The sequence below is a fragment of the Cimex lectularius genome, unplaced genomic scaffold, assembly GCF_000648675.2.
Source record: "Cimex lectularius strain Harlan isolate CLEC.00 unplaced genomic scaffold, Clec_2.1 scaffold16, whole genome shotgun sequence".
NCBI classification, from domain to species: domain Eukaryota; kingdom Metazoa; phylum Arthropoda; class Insecta; order Hemiptera; family Cimicidae; genus Cimex; species Cimex lectularius.
In genome coordinates, this window is record NW_019392679.1 from 495,675 (window position 1) to 514,361 (window position 18,687).

At 32.8% G+C, this 18,687-nt stretch overlaps 3 protein-coding genes and 1 long non-coding RNA gene across 7 annotated transcripts; 2 read left to right on the forward strand and 2 right to left on the reverse strand.

The window, feature by feature from the left end:
• Positions 1-120: 120 nt before the first annotated feature.
• On the forward strand, positions 121-3,696 carry LOC106661450 (lymphokine-activated killer T-cell-originated protein kinase homolog). 3 transcript variants are annotated; one of them, XM_014384846.2, is made up of 6 exons: positions 121-419; positions 2,075-2,268; positions 2,337-2,529; positions 3,081-3,187; positions 3,269-3,344; positions 3,404-3,696. In XM_014384846.2, exons 1-6 carry the CDS (start codon positions 305-307, stop codon positions 3,541-3,543), a joined length of 825 nt encoding a protein of 274 aa, XP_014240332.1. In that variant the 5' UTR covers positions 121-304; the 3' UTR covers positions 3,544-3,696. The 3 variants fall into 3 exon arrangements, with proteins under 3 accessions (XP_014240332.1, XP_014240331.1, XP_024081350.1); XM_014384845.2 differs by having other exon boundaries at positions 131-419; positions 3,081-3,344; XM_024225582.1 differs by lacking the exon at positions 121-419 and adding an exon at positions 562-1,260 and having other exon boundaries at positions 3,081-3,344.
• Positions 3,697-3,942: 246 nt separating this feature from the next.
• On the reverse strand, positions 3,943-15,155 carry LOC106661449 (syntaxin-like). 2 transcript variants are annotated; one of them, XM_014384844.2, is made up of 10 exons: positions 14,717-15,155; positions 9,685-9,753; positions 9,175-9,261; positions 9,016-9,115; positions 5,250-5,324; positions 5,015-5,185; positions 4,524-4,597; positions 4,320-4,457; positions 4,149-4,259; positions 3,943-4,085 (listed from the first exon to the last, which is right to left on the reverse strand). In XM_014384844.2, exons 1-10 carry the CDS (start codon positions 14,747-14,749, stop codon positions 4,005-4,007), a joined length of 939 nt encoding a protein of 312 aa, XP_014240330.1. In that variant the 5' UTR covers positions 14,750-15,155; the 3' UTR covers positions 3,943-4,004. The 2 variants fall into 2 exon arrangements, with proteins under 2 accessions (XP_014240330.1, XP_014240329.1); XM_014384843.2 differs by having other exon boundaries at positions 4,524-4,636.
• LOC106661451 (ADP-ribosylation factor-like protein 2) lies at positions 6,378-7,576 on the forward strand. Its single transcript, XM_014384851.2, has one exon. The coding sequence runs from the start codon at positions 6,625-6,627 to the stop codon at positions 7,180-7,182; it is 558 nt and encodes a 185-aa protein (XP_014240337.1). The 5' UTR covers positions 6,378-6,624; the 3' UTR covers positions 7,183-7,576.
• Positions 15,156-16,727: 1,572 nt separating the features above from the next.
• Positions 16,728-17,984, reverse strand: LOC106661345. Its single transcript, XR_002909988.1, has 3 exons — positions 17,760-17,984; positions 17,645-17,700; positions 16,728-17,097 (listed from the first exon to the last, which is right to left on the reverse strand). It is a non-coding gene; the product is annotated as an uncharacterized LOC106661345 (long non-coding RNA).
• Positions 17,985-18,687: the final 703 nt, after the last annotated feature.

An 18,687-nucleotide genomic window follows, 5' to 3' on the forward strand; every position in this document is an offset into this window, starting at 1 on the left:
ATAAAACTGAAGCAAAAAAAAAAGTCTCCGTTTATAATAAAACTAATAAACAGAATAGGAAAATCATCGAATTTTGTTCACCAGGGATACACGTGACGTTAACCTGTTGCGAGTCCGCTTGGTACTATCGAAGCCTCCGCTTTTCAACCGCCAATACGCCAATTGCCAAAGAGGACACACGAGACACGCCATCAACTTGTTTTCTTCGTCGAGTTCTTTGTAAATGATAAGTTACGGTGTTACGGCCCGTTTTTGGGTCCCTTCGTAGTTTCCGTTTTCTGTCCGGACTTAGTTTATTCTGGAGATGTCAACAGGCGACAAGACGCCGGGCTTTACACCTTTATTGACTAATGACGAGAACGGCTCGCCCTTTAGAGTTCCGCCGACTCCTTTTTTGAAAAAAATCGGCTACGGGACAGGTAACTTGTTGAAAAATAGTTTTAAAAAGTATGATCAGTCTTTTATTTTACCATTTAATTGTTTTTATTTTGTACATACATATTTAAAAAAGTACAAAAAAAATACAAACATCTATGAATTAAATTAACAAACATTTTAATATTTTGTCTAAAGTAGTACAGTCCAAGCTATGGAACTCCGAGAATCTGTGTTTGAAAAAACTTCTTTTAGTTCCAGCACTGCTTTTCTTTTTCTTCTCTGCTTTTTCTTCAAACAGATTCTCTAACAACCATTTTATTATTTCAAAGAAAAAATAACAGGTCTGGACTATCTTGTCATATACTTGTTAGAAAAATATTCAGAACCAGAGCGTCTTGGCAAGACACAGGACAAAGGTAAGAAGAAAAAAAGACACGAAGGCCAGGACATCCAAACTTACTGACCTGTCCACTACATTATGATGCTAAAAATGCTTGAAACCTTAAGCTATTAATATCAAGAGCAACTACTTCGGTGATTCTAAAGTCAACGTTTCTTTTCTCTTCTCTCCTTCTCCCATTATAATGCCATTATTGACCTAAAAATATGTTAAAACACCTATGACGGAGGTAGTGTGGCATGGATCGTAATAGGTGGTAATCAGCATTCAGGGTTAAATTTCAACTCATTCAGTTTTGATTTGATAGTCTTGAAGGTGTGCAGTATTGTTTGGGACGCTTTTGAAACTCAATATATTGCCATGCAAATGTCGTCAAATTGTGTAGGACACATTTGCAGCTTCTGGAACTTAATCCAATGCCATGCAAGTGCGTCAATTGTGCGGGAAACTTTTGCAGCTTCTGGAACTTTATCTAATATCGTGTAAGTACTGGAAAACTGTTAGTTTTATGTATAATTTAAAAATAGAGGACTTTTCTGGAGCCATATTATATTTTATTTAGGTAAGTTGTATTCTGAAAAACCCCTTGGACATTCTGCATGTTCAAGATAACTACAGTTTTTCAAGAATGTGAGTTTTGAAGTGTTCGATGTTACTAATTATATCACACTTCTTTGGCATTTAGTTATATTGGCCTTTCCACATTTATTTGGCAATATTTGTATTTAATGTGTGGGGTTTAGTGACCGTTAGCCAATATTATGGAGATTGTGAGATGCGGTCTGGTGTGACGTAAGTTTTTGAAAAACATTTTCTTTATCGTTCCAACGTTTTGTTCTTAATTGAGATCATCTTCAGGGGCTGGGATTTATAATGCAGATCTATGATGCACATCTACACAGAAAACAAACACTTTGAGTGAGTACAAATACATTGATTGAATTTAAAAATTCTAGCATTGTATAAATTCATTTTTTCCCACATCCTACATGTATTTGTAAAATTTAAACAATGTTTATAAATCCCATGCTCTGATGATGATCTCAATAAAGATCGAAGCGTTGGCACGATAAAGAAAATGTTTTTCTAAAACCTATGTCAAACCAGACCACATCTTACAATCTCCAAATAATCATTTGTATTTAAATTATATATTATAACAGGATGTTGAACAATAATTTTAGGAGTTTAATGATCTTGAAAAAATCCTATACAAGCATCCAATAATGTATTTAATATCAAACTTGTTATACCTGTACTTCATTTAATGAGTAAACTCATTAGTTTATTGAATAGGAGTTGGAGTCTACCGCATGGATCGTTCTCCCAGAACGGGCAACACGAGGTCACCATGGGCATTGAAGAAAGTCAACCCGAAGATCAGGGCCAATGTGAGGCACCGGTTGAAAAAGGAAGCAGACTTGTTGCAGACGCTGAACCATCCGAATATAATTGGCTTCCGTGCTTTTACGACAGCAGAAGGCCGTGAGGTGATTTGACGACTTATCCGACATTTTACATTTTAATTTCAATGTTGTTGAAAACAAAACAAAAAAAGGTGCTAGCCATGGAAGAAGGAGGACATTCGCTTGGTGACTTGATTGAAAAGAGACGAGAGGAGGATATACCTCCATTTTCTCCTCATGAAATAATGAAAGTGATTATCGGCGTATCCAAAGCCCTTCATTACATCCATAACGAAAAGAAAATTATCCATGGTGACATCAAGTCCTTCAATGTATTAATTAAAGGTACCTAATACTACAAACTTAAAATATGTCTAATTTTCAGCAACTATGCTGGACAGTGGGGTTCCATCCAAGCCATCCAATATCCAGCACATCCAATCCTTTCAATCAAAATTAAAGCTCCTTACTACGTCACCAACCGCACTATCCATAACAATCCTAACACTCATTTTGTCAATGAACTGACCAACAGGGTTTTCAAAATTTCAACATCAAATTTTCAATCTATTCTAACCCTACTGCCCATGCCCTCTCTACACTTTCCGATCCTGAGAACCCATTTAACCTTAAACTATGAATCCAGACCAGCTCATCCCTTAATTACTCATATTGAGTGCCTGGTTTCTCTTAACCTTAACTTCTCAGTGCTTTTCTATGAGGTAGAATAGTGTAAGTGTTGTAACTGGGGAAAAGAACTTAAAAAACATGGACAAATTTGTAATAATCTATTTTTAAATATTTTTTCTTTCGCACATTTTTCACTCTTATATTGTCTTTTTTCCTTCAAATTTAATTAAAGCAAAAAATTTCATATCTTACTAAAAATATTCCAGAGAATTTTGATGTAGTCAAGCTATGCGATTTTGGTGTAAGCCATCCACTGGATGAAGCGGGAGAAGCTGAAGACTACATCGGAACTGAATGCTGGTGCGCACCGGAGGTAATAATCGGTGACTCAGTTACTTTGAAAGCTGATATATTCTCTTTCGGTCTCACTATATGGGAGATGATGACCCTCCAGATTCCACACAGCGGGTTTGAAGAGACTGACCCTCAGATAAACGAATCGCAGATCGTCGACCCTTCGGACAACTACGGTATGTTTATCCTGTTGTGGTTTTGATTTCATTCACTTTTCAATTTCAATTCAATACAGGCACAAGGCCTCCACTCCCAGACTACTTGGGACCGGATTACACTGTGGTTAAAGAGATCTTCATGTGGTGCACCGAAGAAAACCCCAATAGGAGACCTACAGCACAGGATATTCTTAAAAGGGTCGGAGTAAAATGCTAGCCTCTGTTACCCATTGTTCACCTATTTATGCAATAATGATATTTTTATATTTGATGTACTTTTTTAAATAAAAGGTTAGCATAGTTTTCTATAAACATGATAAACATGAGATGTAAATAGTTTGTTTTGTTAAAAATGTGATAATGTGCATGATGCAGTTGTATTGCTTTTCCACATCCAATCATCTTTGGGGTTTGTATACCACTTACATCTCTTATAATAAATTAATTATACACCAAAATACTATTACTTAAACATTTAAATTAGTAATATAAAAATATGTTGAGCAATAATAACAAATACAAAAAGATTGGACTCAATTCAAAATTTTGTGGTTGGACAGGATAATTTTAAATAACTTAAAATATGAGGGTGGAGAGGGATGGAAAAAAAATTGCATTGTGTAAAAAAGTTATAAATCTATATTAAATTGTAACATTGTAACTAACTAATAATAACAATTAAAAACCTAGTGAAGAGACCAAACTGATTAGGAGAATGGCGATGACTGAACTCAAACAAATAATAAGGTATATTTTTCTCTAAAGATGAAAATATCGTTAGAATACATTATCCAAATAAATTTGAACTGACATTTATCTTACCCTTCTTGCTCCTTGTCTCATTTTGTTAGCTTTGAACAAACGCTTGTTGCCTTTGTTCGTCATGATAATCCCGTTGCCGATGTGATACTCAATCGTATCGATCATTTCACCCTGAAGTAATGAAATTTTTAAAACTTCATTCAATTTAATTGTTAAATTCTGCTCTTTTACCTGCTTTGTTATATTTAGTGCGAGGTCACAAAACATGTCACGGATTTTCAATATGTCCCTCTCAATAGCCAGGATCTCTTTGTGCCTGTCCCTCGCATCTTGAAGCAGTTGCCTGGCTTCAGTTGTTTCTTTAATGTACTGGAAAAAAAATCATAAAATGACGGACTTATACTTTTAATTAGAGTGTGTTGTAAAAATTATTACGTCTTCTACAAAAACGGCTGTGTCTTCTGTGTCTATGATTGCCATGAGTTCATCCTCGGTCACTTCTTTATGAGCTGGAACAATTCCGACTCTCCTTACAACCTTCTTTATGACTAAGAACAAAATAAGCCTGACTATGGAACTTAATGAAAATTAATACAACGTTGTCCTAAAACCTGATAACATTATTTTTTATAGTAATACGGCTAATAGCTGGCTAGTTCCTTGATTAAGTTACAGGTTCATCTTGCAGACACCACATTTCACAAGCAGCTTTTGAAAAGAAAACTGTTATTTGACATATACATCAGCCGATTTTAACCGAACCAATAGTCATTTTAAAACTTGTCAGAAAAAAATATTTTAAGTGGATTAAAATCAAAAACTAATAATTTTTTAGCAATCTTTCCTCTAAAGGTTATTTGTAGCGCTTTGCAGCATTAGTTTTAGGACAACACATTTTAAGCAAAGGCGAATAACAATTGAATTACCTATGTGAAGCTGTTTTTTTATTAAACTTTCACAGAACTGCTTATGAGCTTGAAGTGACTTGTCATAGAATTCGACAGCTTCCTGAAGCATCTGTGTCAACAAGGCTGTCTGCGTCTTTATTACTCTGTCGATCGCAGAATCTGGGTGTCCGGTTTTATTTTGTTCCAGATCTTAAACGAAGAACTTTTTAATAATCGTGTTTTAAAAATGTTCCATTTTCTGTTGAATACATACCCTTTATTTTCTGTTTGGCGAGGTTGGCTTCTTTTTTTATCTCCTCATTCAACTCTTCAGCTTCTTCTTTGAGCACTTGGATAAAATAAAACAAAATTGGGTAAAAACATTACAAAAATTGCAAGTCCTTTATTGTTTTTACATATTATAGTTTGATAATAAAAATAGCAATTCACATAATCATCGATGGGGTTTGTGAGTTTCTAAGTTCTAATTGTTTTTCCAACCACATCAAACAATTTCTTCTCTTTTGTTCATTGCATACAGAATCAATAAGTAGATGAAAAACTATTACAAAATAGCCAGTAAGAGGGAAGTATTTTTCCAACCCCCCCCCTCTTACAAAGCAAGTCTATGCTGACATTGGAATCTGCTCATTCTACGAATTTGACTTTGTGCTCTGCTTTTCATACAAGGCAAGTATACCGATCAGTTCGACGATACCAAAAAATTTTTACCAAGCAAGCAGTTACAGAACTAGTAACTCCCTGGAAACTAAAAACAATTATAAAGAAGAGGCCCTCAAAAAAATAATCCGGATTGGACGAAATAAATAATATCATGCTAAAAAAACATACCACTTAGAAACTTTGTTTAATTGTTTTCTATTTTCAACAAACTCCCTGCATTTGAACCAGACTGACAAATGACCTTTTTCTCAAAAACATCAGCACACCGCATGATCTCTGATGTTGCACACCTTCGTTTCAAAAAAAATCTTAATTTTAATCAGATTGTCCAATCTTTCTAATATTTCAATGGAATACTACATCCTTAAAAAATGTTAATTATGATGACACAATTAATAGATTTTCTGAAATGGAAGAAAAGTGCAATAAATTAAATTAAATTGATGTCTGATTAAAAATTTATTTTACTGTATGAGTTTTATTTTCTCAAATGTAATTAATTAAGATTCAAATTCTTGCACAGGAATGTCTGGTTAGAGCATTGATAATTATTATAATTGTATATAGTAATAAACAAATACATTTTAAAAATTTAGCAAAGAAATCCTTTTAGCCTAGGAATTGAAGAAATATGATTTAAAAAATAAATAACTGGCAAAATTGATTATAAAATTATTAATAATAAGGATAAAAGTAAAAAATTTAGTGTATAACATTCGAATAAAGGCAAGAAATGAATGAATGAAAGGAAAAATTAATCAGATAGCAGCCTTGAGCGATAACCTCAGTTTCACTTTTCGAACGTGGGTGTGACTATTTGAGCCACTTTTCACCAGTCAGTAAGTTAGTTATTCTCTTAAAAACTATGGGCACCAGAGAAAAAGTGTAATTTCTAGTTTCAAAATTATCTAGTGAGTAAGGATTTGTTTATTGCCGAGTGAGTAAGTTTGGACACAACGGTTACAATGGGTTTTCTTAGCATTCTTAAAAAGTTGAAAGAGAAAGAAAGGGAGATGCGTGTGCTCATTCTCGGTCTGGACAACGCTGGGAAGACGACACTGTTGAAGCAGCTGAACAACGAAGACCCCACGACGATATCGCCGACATTGGGTTTCAACATCAAGACTGTCTGCTATGGGGAGTACAAGCTCAACCTATGGGACGTCGGAGGTCAAAAATCCCTGCGGTCCTATTGGAAGAACTATTTCGAACAGACAGACGGCGTGATATGGGTTGTGGACAGCACTGACATCCGCAGGCTCTCGGACTGTGCTGTCGAGCTGCACAAGATTATCAGGGAGGAGCGTCTTGTCGGCGCTTCAGTCCTCATCCTCGCCAACAAGGCCGACCTCGAGAGTGCGCTTTCCCTGTCCAAAATCAAAAGCGCACTCGAATTGCATAAAATCACCTCGCAGCATTGGAAACTCATGAAATGTTCTGCTGTCACTGGTGAAAATGTAATTACAGCGATGGACTGGATTGTTGGAGACATCTCTGACAGATTGTTTACTTATTCCGGTTAAAAGATTTTAAATATTTTATTTACATCCCTAAACTATCGTGCTTTAGTCAACATGTATTGCATTAAATTATCCAATTACGCGAAAATTTTTTACAGTAAAACAACAATAGTTCAATTTGTACTACATAACAAAGCATACAAAATCTTTGTTAACATTGTGGAAAATTTGACAATGAAATTGCTTTTTGTATCTGAAGTAACAATCATAAGATTCAATATACTAGTTCCTTAAAACAAAGTAAAATACTTATTAATTTTATTTTTATATTGAACATTATGGTGTGGGTGAAAGAACAGAGTGAATGTTTATATTGTTGATGGTGTAATTTATTAAATTTCTCTATGTATTTTTATTTTAAAAAATGTTCAAATCCAGGAGAGAAAGTTTTATAATTGTATATAGTGTAATTTTTATTTTCGCTTTAAACTAATAAAAGTGAATTAATATCTTTTAATAGTTTTTGTTTTTATAGTTTGATAGTTATCTATCATCTTGGTCTGGTTATCCTTGGTGATTTGTCAGTTAGATGCGTTTCGGCATTTTGGCGCAAGATGCATCAACTGACAAAATTAGTGAGGAGGGGAAGACCAAGATTTTAACTATCAAACTACAGATTCATCACTCCAAAGACAAGAAGAAATATCGCAAGTTATTGTTTTTAAAGTTTTCATAATTTTTTAAATTTTTATTATCAATGACGCCTTATCAATTAAATTTTCAAAATAAAGGTGAAGGATTTTTTTTTATATTAAAAACAAGAAAACCAAATTATCAACTTGGGTTTCTTTGATCTCACTTATTTCTCATATTTTTTGCATTTCCATTGCTAGAAGACAAACAAGGTTTTGTAACGCAGTGGATCTGTCGTTTTATGCAATTTTTCTAGCAATATGTTTGTATTTGATCGCAAAACAATTATTGACATGATATATTGACTTGGAGATAAATCTTATAGTTACTAACATTGCAATACTTTTTTTTATAGATGTCTAAATGTTTCTCTTTGTTCATCTGATGATACTTATGCTAAAAAGGCCAAAAATGGCAAATTCCAATGAGGTAACATTTTAATAATGGAAATAGAAATGAGCTCATAGGATTTCAAGGACAAAATACATCTTATAATACAATATTATTTTCATTAATGAAACACCATTTAACAACTTTTTGTAATTAGAAAAATTAACTCTTGAGTAAATCAGTTTCTGAACTATTATAAAGAGTAAATTTAACCTTTATAAACAAGTTTAAAATTAAAGTTAACTATATAGCAGTAAATACTAGATGCCTTAGAATTTTCTATTTTGACAATCCTTTCAGCTTGATGATCGTTCAACACAAATCATTTTAATGTTGTGCATATTTGTTTGTTCAGTCATTTTTCTTTCATAAACAATATATTTTGTTTTTTCTTTCCCCACATTAAGTAAGTTGAAAAACTTATTTTTATTTATCGTAAGATTTTTATTTTTCTGCCAATGTCAAAAACAGTATTCCTTGACAATATTAAGTTGAATAAATAAGTTAAATTGTTGGTATTTTCTGCAGTTTAAGTAAGAAAGTGAAAAAAAATTAACTCTTATCATGACATGTATTTACACAGTGATAATGTTAAATAAAGTTTAACAGTCCAATTCAATTTTGATATGGGGGAGAGGGTAAAAAGGCGTAGAAGTAAACAACCAATTGGACTAATAACTTCAACGGGAATAGAATGCGTCAAATAGGCTAAACTGGCTATGATTAATAATGATCCAAATTGTTCAACTCTCATTCTCCGCTTATCTGTTATTTACAGTTGTCCAGGACTAGTTTGGAGAAAGTTATACTCACCGGGCTCAACTCGCGTCGAACGCTGTAGTAGAACATGCTTTTTTTGAAGTTGAACAATATTCTCTTTCAAGCCTTCCACGGAGACTATGATATCGTTGACCTTAAGCAAAAATCGTTTATTTTCTTGATTTGTTTCTACCCTGGCAAAATTGTCACTACCTTTTTAAAAACGTCCTCTAGTTTTTGGCATTCTTTATTTTTTGCCTTCAAAACAACTGGCTTTGTCCACTTTGGGTTGAGGCTTGTCTATAATTAGAAATCAGAAAGTTTTTTTCTTGTTAAATAATAGCATCATAGTGACAAAAATATGACTGTAAACATTTTCATTTGAAGGTCAACCTCTGTGTCCTTCAAAAGGATTGAAGGAATTGATATATTAGCATCTTATTCAGGAAACAATAGAATATCAATGTCAATGTACTTAATAATAAAGTAGATTTCTAAGTTCCTTCATGAATAACCATGATTTTAGACAATATAATTGATTAACTTTCTCAATTAAAATTGATTGATAATATTATTAATATTTAAACATTTATAACTTTTTTCCTTAGATGTATCATGAAGTGTTATATGCTTAATTACTAATAGATTTAAACAAGACAAACATGAGAAAAATCCTAATAAAATATAATTTTCATGGAAGTAAGTTAATTGTTATTAATTCACCTCTTCGTCGGATTCTTCCCCAGCTTCCAAATCCCTCTCTTCATTGTTCTTCTTCTTTACCCTTTTTCCCTGCAGAGAAAATGAAAGATTTCAATGAGACACATGCGTTTATGCGTATGTAAATAAATTTTAACACTATTAATGTGTTGTAATTTGGTTTTACCAATCATTTTAGTCAGCGTATCCTCACTGAGTTAGCCTGTAAGAGACAGTTTGATCTCTTTACCAGATTATCAGTAATAACAAAATTATAAATTAATATTTTAATAATAATGTATCTACTATAATTATTATACATAGATTTATTATGCACCGCACTGAGAGTGCTATGCAAATGCAGCCAGGAAGAGAGAGACAGACAGACAGAGAAAGATTAAAAAAGAGAGTGCACAAAGCCAGAGAGGGGGAGAGAAGAAAACCCACAAATGCAACAAAGAATTAAGAGAAGCACACAAACAAAGACACTGAGAGGTGAGAGAATGAATGAATTTTATTTTAAAAATCTCTCAAATTCATTTCTCTTACAATTATCTAGAAAAGTAGGTATAGAGTAGTAGAAAAGTAGTAGTAGAAAGAAAGAAAGAGAGCAATGGGGAAAAAAAGAGAGAGAATGAATTAATGAATACCATTTTATTTTAAAAATTTTACAAATTTATTTCCCTTACAATTAACAAGAAACGTAGGTATAGGTTAGTAATAAAAAGTATAAGTACTAGTTGCAGCAGAAGTAGTAGTAGGTCTTCTAGAAAGATAGAGAAAGAAGAGGCGAGGGAGAAAAAGAGAGATTGAGTGAGAGAAAAGGGGGAGAGAAGAGAGAGAAAAAAAGAGATTGAGTGAGAAATATAGAGTGAAAGAGTGGAAAAAAGAGAGATTGAATGAGAGAAGAAAGAGGGGGGGAATTTGTGTTAGAGAAAGAGAGTTTGAGCGAGCAGAGGGAAAAAGAATGGAAAGAGGGATCGATAAAAGTAGATAAATAGATAGACAGGTAGATAGGGATAGACATAAAAATACTTTTAAAAAGCTATTGAGCCTTTTATTTGTCAACTAATTCACTCAGGAGGCTGAGTTTGCATAAACTAGGATTTTTATTTTATTTTGTTAGGAAAACTAAATAAAAATATGTCGAGATATCTATAAGTGACAGTATCGATTTTTAGCCATGGTCGTAATTTGTGGTGTTCAACGTAATATTGACCTAGTTTAGCTGAATTTTGTTTTGTAATAAAATGGACGAAGTATAAGCTTGTAGCTTGATGTCAGGCAAACAGTGATATCATAACTGACCGGAAGTCTCGAGAAAATGTCAATAAACATAAATCAATCTCACAGATCCATTGTTCATAAGAAAGTTTCATATCGCCATTATCTCGTCCGTTAATGCTTAAGCAGTTTTATCGTCAACTCATGTGGATTAGATTACGATTGAGTCATTGGTCTTAGTCGTAAGAAATTCATATTCCAAAATACAAAATTTATCGAAGTTACTGTATTGACTATTGATGACTAACAATTTCGAAAACCCGATTCACGTTTTCTTACTCATCGTATCTCATTTTGGAACCAACCTTATATTAATTAAATATATATTTCTAATTAAATATATAATTCACTACGTTTTGATTAATGTGACCTACATTCTTTGCTTTCAAGACACTGAATACACACAAAAAAATTTTTTTAGTGTTATTTTATAAATGTTTTATTATGCATATTTACTTTTTGTGTCTATTTACCGTTTATCAGGACTTGGCTTATCAGCGGTTATTTATTTTTTGAATATATTTATTTATTTTTTAAATTGACAATAGCTTATAATTAATAACTATTTTTAAAATTCATGGAAATATAACTGACTGATAGTTTCATAGAAGTAATTTACAAAAACAATTACAATAATAGACAAAAAAATGGAAAACTAAAACTTCTATGAAAATTTCTAACTCGTCTTAGATAAAGTTCTTTTTTGTGTTGATCTGAAAGGAGACTGAATTTTTATTATTATTCCATTTGTTTCATCCAAGAAAATAATCGTTTTGCGTAGATTCCTGACATTTCACAGAAGATTTTGCTTTTTGTTATCTTTTTACAGGTTTTTATAGTTTTTTGTTATTCATTTTTTTATACGCGCGCGCGCGCGTCAACAAACCCGCACAAAGGTTGAAAGGGAGGGAAGAAAGAAAGAAAGAAAGAGAGAGAGAGAGAGAGAGAGAGGGAGAGAGAGAGAGAGAGAAAAAGATAGATAGAGAGAGTGAGGAGAGAAGAAGAAAAAGAGAGTGAGTGAGAGACAAAAAGATAAAGTGGAGAGAGAGCGGAAAAAAAGAGAAATAGAGCGAGAAATTATCTACCTCTTCTTTGGAGTAGACAAAACCTACCAAGATATGACACACTGTATCTGATTGTTTTAAAGAAATAATTTACATAAACTATTACAATAATAATATAAAAAAACTGAAAAAATTATACTTTCTTCTTTGGAGTTGACAAAGTTCTTTCTGTGTTGTTCTGAAAGGGATGTGAATTTTTATTATTATTCCGTTTGTTTCATCCAAGAAAATACTTTTTTTTTGTAGATTCCGGCCATTTTTCAGAAGATTTTGTTTTTTGCTATCTTTTTTACAAGTTCTGGAGTGAAGAATGTAAAATTCTTGTAGTGAACCATTTTTTTTGCTCTTCTTCGGCTAAAAGGTACTGGTTTAAATGGCTTAAGCATGGCTTGGTTATTTGAAAGTAGGCCACAAAGGTCTGGCCCTGATGACGACTAAGTACAGACTAACATACCATTATTGTATAACTTAAATTCTTAACATCTCAAGGCCTTCCTGGCCCAATAACAGCGTCCTCACCACCTTCTCGACTCTGCTTATTCAGAAAAAAATTAAGTTACGAAAATAAACTTGGTTCTGTTATAGCAATTATGAGAATGAAGTCAAAGTGCTTACTATCGAAGCGGAAGTGTTCACAAACAAACACAAATAAAATGTAAATAAATTTAATCATCTAAAAAGGCGGGTTTTTAAAAAAAATAAGGCAAGTAATACGCTTCATCTTTTAGCCAATTTGGCCACAACGAATAAACACCACACTTATTTATTGTAGCATCAATATACCTTTTTTCTTTATTTATTATTATTTATTTAACACGGTGACTGCAAAAAAAAAAAAATAAATTAAAAAAAAAATCTGCCTTGTAACAGCACGAAATACTAAGACTTCATTTGACTATACAAATCATGCTTCTTCCTTTTCAACTAACGATTAATTATTTTCTTGTGTTTGTGTTTTAAAAGCATTATAACTAAACACTTCGGGCACACATCATTAATTAATAAATTTGATGACAGGAGGGTTTAACAGAAAGAAGGACGCGAAGCTGTAATTGGACGAATGCATGCATTATTTTTTTGAAGATCCTAACGCAGATTCGAGTTGCTGTGAGAAGGGGCATACCTTCCATCTTCTTGACGTATAACTGTCGTTTTGTAATGTTCTTCACAAGCAGTCTCTTCTTCTGATTTGAGAGTAATAGTCATGATTTCTTCCATTTTTCAAACGTTTGCAATATGGTCTTCAAGGTGTGAGTTGTCATACTGTACGGTAGTTAAAAAATTGCATTTTTATCAAGGCCAGCATACAAACTACCCTTTGACATGCGCCTTTTCCGACCAAAGTCTCCTTAAAGCATGCGACTTAATGATAAACGTTTGAGGACAGCTTCGCGTCCTTTTTTCTGCTAAACTTTCCAACCCTTCCTCAAACATCTAAAAGCATGATCCCGAAAACCTTCTCTACAACATTGTATAAAGTCTCAACAGACTACAAAGGAGAAGAATTCAGGAGGAAATTAGATATAATGATATGGCATACAGGATCCAAAACAAACGAAGGACCCGGATCAGGCGTTTTCTACACAAGTCCATAATATGAGCAATCAAACTCATTTGGGAAGCACACCTGTCTTTCAAGCCGAAATACACGCCATCAAAGCTTGAACTTTAGAAAATCTTAAAAGAGTTATCTGACAAAAGATCCTCATATGATCGGCTAGGCAAGCAACTATGAAAGCACTAGCATGTAAAAACATAAAGATTAGTCAATAAAAGGATTCAAAATGTCCCGAATCTGTGTAAACTCAATAACCTCATGATATCTTGGGTACCAAGACACAAAGAAATTTTGGGTAACGAAAAGAGCAGACTCATAGGCCAGAGTTGGATCTGCAAGTCCGTGTGAAAACAATACTAACGAGACTAGCAAACTCACAGCTACAGTTAGAGGACTACCGGTCACTGGCATCTGAAAAAACATCTACATAACACGATATATTCAACGATGGTCCCATTTGTACGTTGTGCAATGAAGAAGAAGAAACAGCTACCCATGTCATCTTCGAATGTAAAGCAACTGCTCAACGGAGATATAACCTGGGATACAAAGAAAACCCAAGAAAAGGAATTGTAGCAACGACAATGAATGACCTAGAACTAGGATAGGAAAAGGATAGATTAGATTGCACTGAACTAAGGAACAAGTAAAATACAATAAGCAAGAAGGCTGCAGTGTTTGGGGAAGAACAAGAAATGTATCTATTCCTAGTATCTGTTATCAGCATCTTCTACAGACTTCGTTATGAAGCTTGACAATAATTCTAAGCCGGATTTCTGTCATTATTAATAGTCGAAATTGTGCTTAAATTCACTTGGAAGAGAAATTTCTGTGTCCGCCATATTCTTAAGAACTTACTGCAGCTAAATGTTAAGGTCAAAAAGTTCATCTTGTTTTGTATGACGACAAAATTGATAAATTCATCCTATTTATTTTTAGGTTTAATTTATATACAATATGAACAATCAGGACATTTTAAAAATGTGTACACTTGATTATTCTTATGAAATCGTTGAAATTGAGCTTATACTGCACGCTCTCACATTACGCAATGGGAATTGTAAATCGTTGCATGCTAATTAGTGGAAAAGCCGCGTTTTCACGGATAATTAAGAAAATTTAATAAATGTAAGTTTTTTTGTATACTTACGCTTACGAGTTGATCTGTCCGATCTTTCACCATGTTTTCGTTTTTTCTCAGAGTGAGGCCATAATTTTTCTAACAAGTCGTAAAGAGGAAGTCCTTCATTAAACTCGCATTTCAAGAGCTGAGGTGAAGATAAGCTGAGACATCAGCCCCACCAACGTTCAATAATTGCTTACTTTTTCTCTTCGGGCAAATATTAATTTTTTTGTGGGGCAACAATCGAGCCAGAGGGATTTTACAGTTAAGTCTAACACTTAAGTCCGGATTGTCATGAAAACGGGTTAATTTTTACAGTTTCGATCACAAGTAAAAGTCGTCTATTTTTGGCGCCGGGCCGGTCTCAGTTGGCAAAAGCCGGGTTTCGGATCCGCGGACAGAAGATCGGCGAACCCGCCCGATGGTCGGTTTTGAACTGGTGACAGAGACAGACTTGACAGGATCGTCCCACCACGATTTCAATTTCCCACTCTCGCACCCGCAGTGGGGCAAGTTTTTGCGTTGGATTTACCTCCAATTATACCTTTTTTTCAACCTAAAATATTAAAGCGAATTTAATTAACGTAATTTTAGAGGGGATTAAGCATGACATTATAATAAAGACAACGCCCTACCTTACACAACAGGCTCAGAAGGTCTGGGTCAGCCTATCTGCCACTGTAATGAAAAAGTGTCAACTATCAGTAATGACAACCACCTCAGCCACCACTTACTTAGCTTACCTCATTACGAAGTTTGACAAATCCAAAACCGGATTTCTGTCATTATTAATAGACTAAACTGTGCTTATATACACTTGGAAGAGAAATTTCTGTGTCCGCCATACTCTTAAGACCTTACTGTGGCCAAAGGTTAAGGTCAAAAAGTTTATATTGTATATTTATGAAGACAAAATTGATAAAATCATCCTATTTATTTTTATATTTAATTTATATTAGGACATTCTAAAAAAGTGTACACTGATTTTTATATGAAATCATTTGAAATTAAGCTAATACTTATGGAAGCTAAAAGAATCTCCTCAGAAAAGGTTGACATAAAAGAGGAAAAACAAAATTTAAATAAAATAAGCTAAACCTTTTAATTGAAAAATAACAGAAAAACGTACATACATTAATTATCAAACAATAAATAAAATAAGACTACTCACAATTTATATTTACAGAAGAATTTACACTCAGCTGAGAGACAAAGTATTAATTTTTAAGTTTAAGAGAGACAAAAAGGAACAGCCTGAGCTCACGTGGTCAACCCGCAAGAGAAGAGAAAAATTCCTCTTTCTTTTCTCAGAGGTTTCGATGAACCCGCAAAAAACTGTCGATCTTTTGTTGGCCCTCTTTCAGGCTGGCGCCCCTTTCAAAAAAACTCTCCAATATTATTATACATGTTATATACTGCACGCTCTTACATTAAGCAATAGGAATTGTAAATCGTTGCATGTTAATTAGGGGAAAAGTCACGTTTTCACGGATAATTAACACAATTTAATAAATGTAAGATTATTTCTTGGGTATACTTACTGTTCTGAAAAGTAAGAAAATGCTGATTAAGCTTTTTTTCAATCTAAAATTTTAAAACAAATTTAATTATGAAACTGTGTAATTTTAGAGTAGGATTAAGCATGACTTTATAATAAAGACAACACGCTTTCTTGATTTTTCTTTACACAACAGGCTCAGAAGGTCAGGGTCAGCCCATCTGTGACTGTAATGAAGAAGTGTCAACTATAATTCAGTAATGACATTCACCCCAGTCACTACTTACCTAGCATAACAGCGCACATCTATAGAGTATTGTAAAAAAAATTTAAATTAATCCATAAATAGCCCATTTGTACATATAAAAAAATGTAGAGATTAGTGACCGTTAATCGATAGTTATTCTGATATCGTGAGATGCGGTCGGGTGTGATGTAGGTATGTAGGATGTAGCCCTGAAGATGATCTCAATAAAAGATCGAAACGTTGGCACGATAAAGAAAATGTTTTTCTGAAACCTACATCACATCCGACCGTATCTCATGATATCTGAATAAATATAAAAATATTTTTATTTTTAATAGGGAAGACTTAAACTACAATAAAGACAAGCATAAAAGACTGACAAAATTTTGGTGTGGTGTGCACAACTGTTTGACACAAGAACAGCCACGCAGCAGTTGATGTAGAGTTTATCGCAGTACTATTCATGAAATGGATAACTCTGAGGAAGAATGTGAGGAAGGCTGGAAGTAATGGGTACAGCAGCAATCTGCTTGCTTTCACTGTTGAACAGATAACCTTAGGTTCTTGAAGTTTCAAATGATATATTTGAAAAGGAAGAAAATGCTGATTGATTCACCTTTTCAGTATTTGTATTTTCAGATGACGAAACATGAATTTGATTATCTGCGTGGAACAATATAGAAACAGATGTAAGCCAAATTAATCGAGTTCATAAAAAAAATTCATGAGTCATAACAAATATTTGATTATGATAGATTCAAAGAAAATTCACCAGAACACTGGAAAATCATTTAGTGAGTAAGTAATATTCAACAATTTTAATGCGTTATTATGAGCAAAATCAGGTGATAAAATGTTGTCGCTCATGTTGTGGGTTCAAATCCAGCCTGTAACACTAACTTTTCATTTTGAATCAGTCAATTGAATATGTTAGTTATTTGTTGTGTACAGTATGTACTTGCACATTCTTATTCTCTTATTTATTTATTGAATCATGTGAAATTCAACATCTTTATGTTATTTCAATTTTTTTTTATTATCTAAGGTCCTGGTTAATTGAAATAATTAGTATAGTCAATTATGACCGCTATTAATCTAATGTTGTGTTTAATACTTTTATTGTTTTGTGTAATGCCTGGGTTTTTTAAATATATTTTTCCCCTAAACCATTTTGTGTGTAATGTATATTTTAAGATAAAAATTTTCTTACATTTAATGCAGACTAGGTGAAAAAGTTGCAATGATGCTCTGGAACCAACTGAATACCTATGTAAACAAATACTGTAAATAAAAAATTATATCCAATAAAATTCATACATCCATACATGCTTTAGTTATAAACCATCATGATATAACAAATAGTGCGTAATACATAAAGGGCATAGTTGCACTTTCTCCTCCTCCAGGAGAATTCTTGTTCCATTCTCTCCTGAAACTACTTGATTATTATGTTACTAGCTGTAGCCGAATGCATATCGACAATAGTTGTAATTAACCATAAATAAAATTTAAAACACCAATAGTGATGTTTATTTATAACTCATATACGTCACTATAGCACCAGATCAATTGAATTTGATTTTAAATCTTTGAGAATTAATTTGCAGTATTTGTTACTTAGATCAACCAAAATCCATCATTCCAGCGCATTAGTAATCATTTTGCCAAGCTAGTATCATTAAAAAAATATATGAACAGACTTCCATTTAAACAAAGATCAAGCTTTAACAAAATGAAAATAAATAAAAAATGGACACAGCCTGTCAAATAATAATAATATTTTTTTTTATCTTGTAGATTTGCACAAGTTGCAGCATTGACTTGGCAAACTGATAAATATGTTAAGTGATAAACTGATAAATACAAAATGATTAAGAGGATTTTTTTAGAGGGGGATAAGAAATTAAAAGAAAAAAATAGGATAAAGCTCGCTTAATACATTTAAGATTAAAACAATAATAATAATAATAATTATTATTATTTTACAATTATCCCCCCCAAAAAAATATATATAGCCTGTTTACTTCTTTCAATTAATTATACTTTTTATCTCAACCAAGATCTTACATAAAAAGAATAATTAATTGAAATAAGTAACTTGGTCAATTGACCACTAAAACGTAAATGGATTAATCTTGTTTACCTTATTATTTTTGTATCTTTACATTATTTTGAGTTTACTTAAAGCTTTAAAACCATTTTTATGTGTTAATTTTTTTAAACTTTTTAAATTTATTTTAAAAATTAAATTTA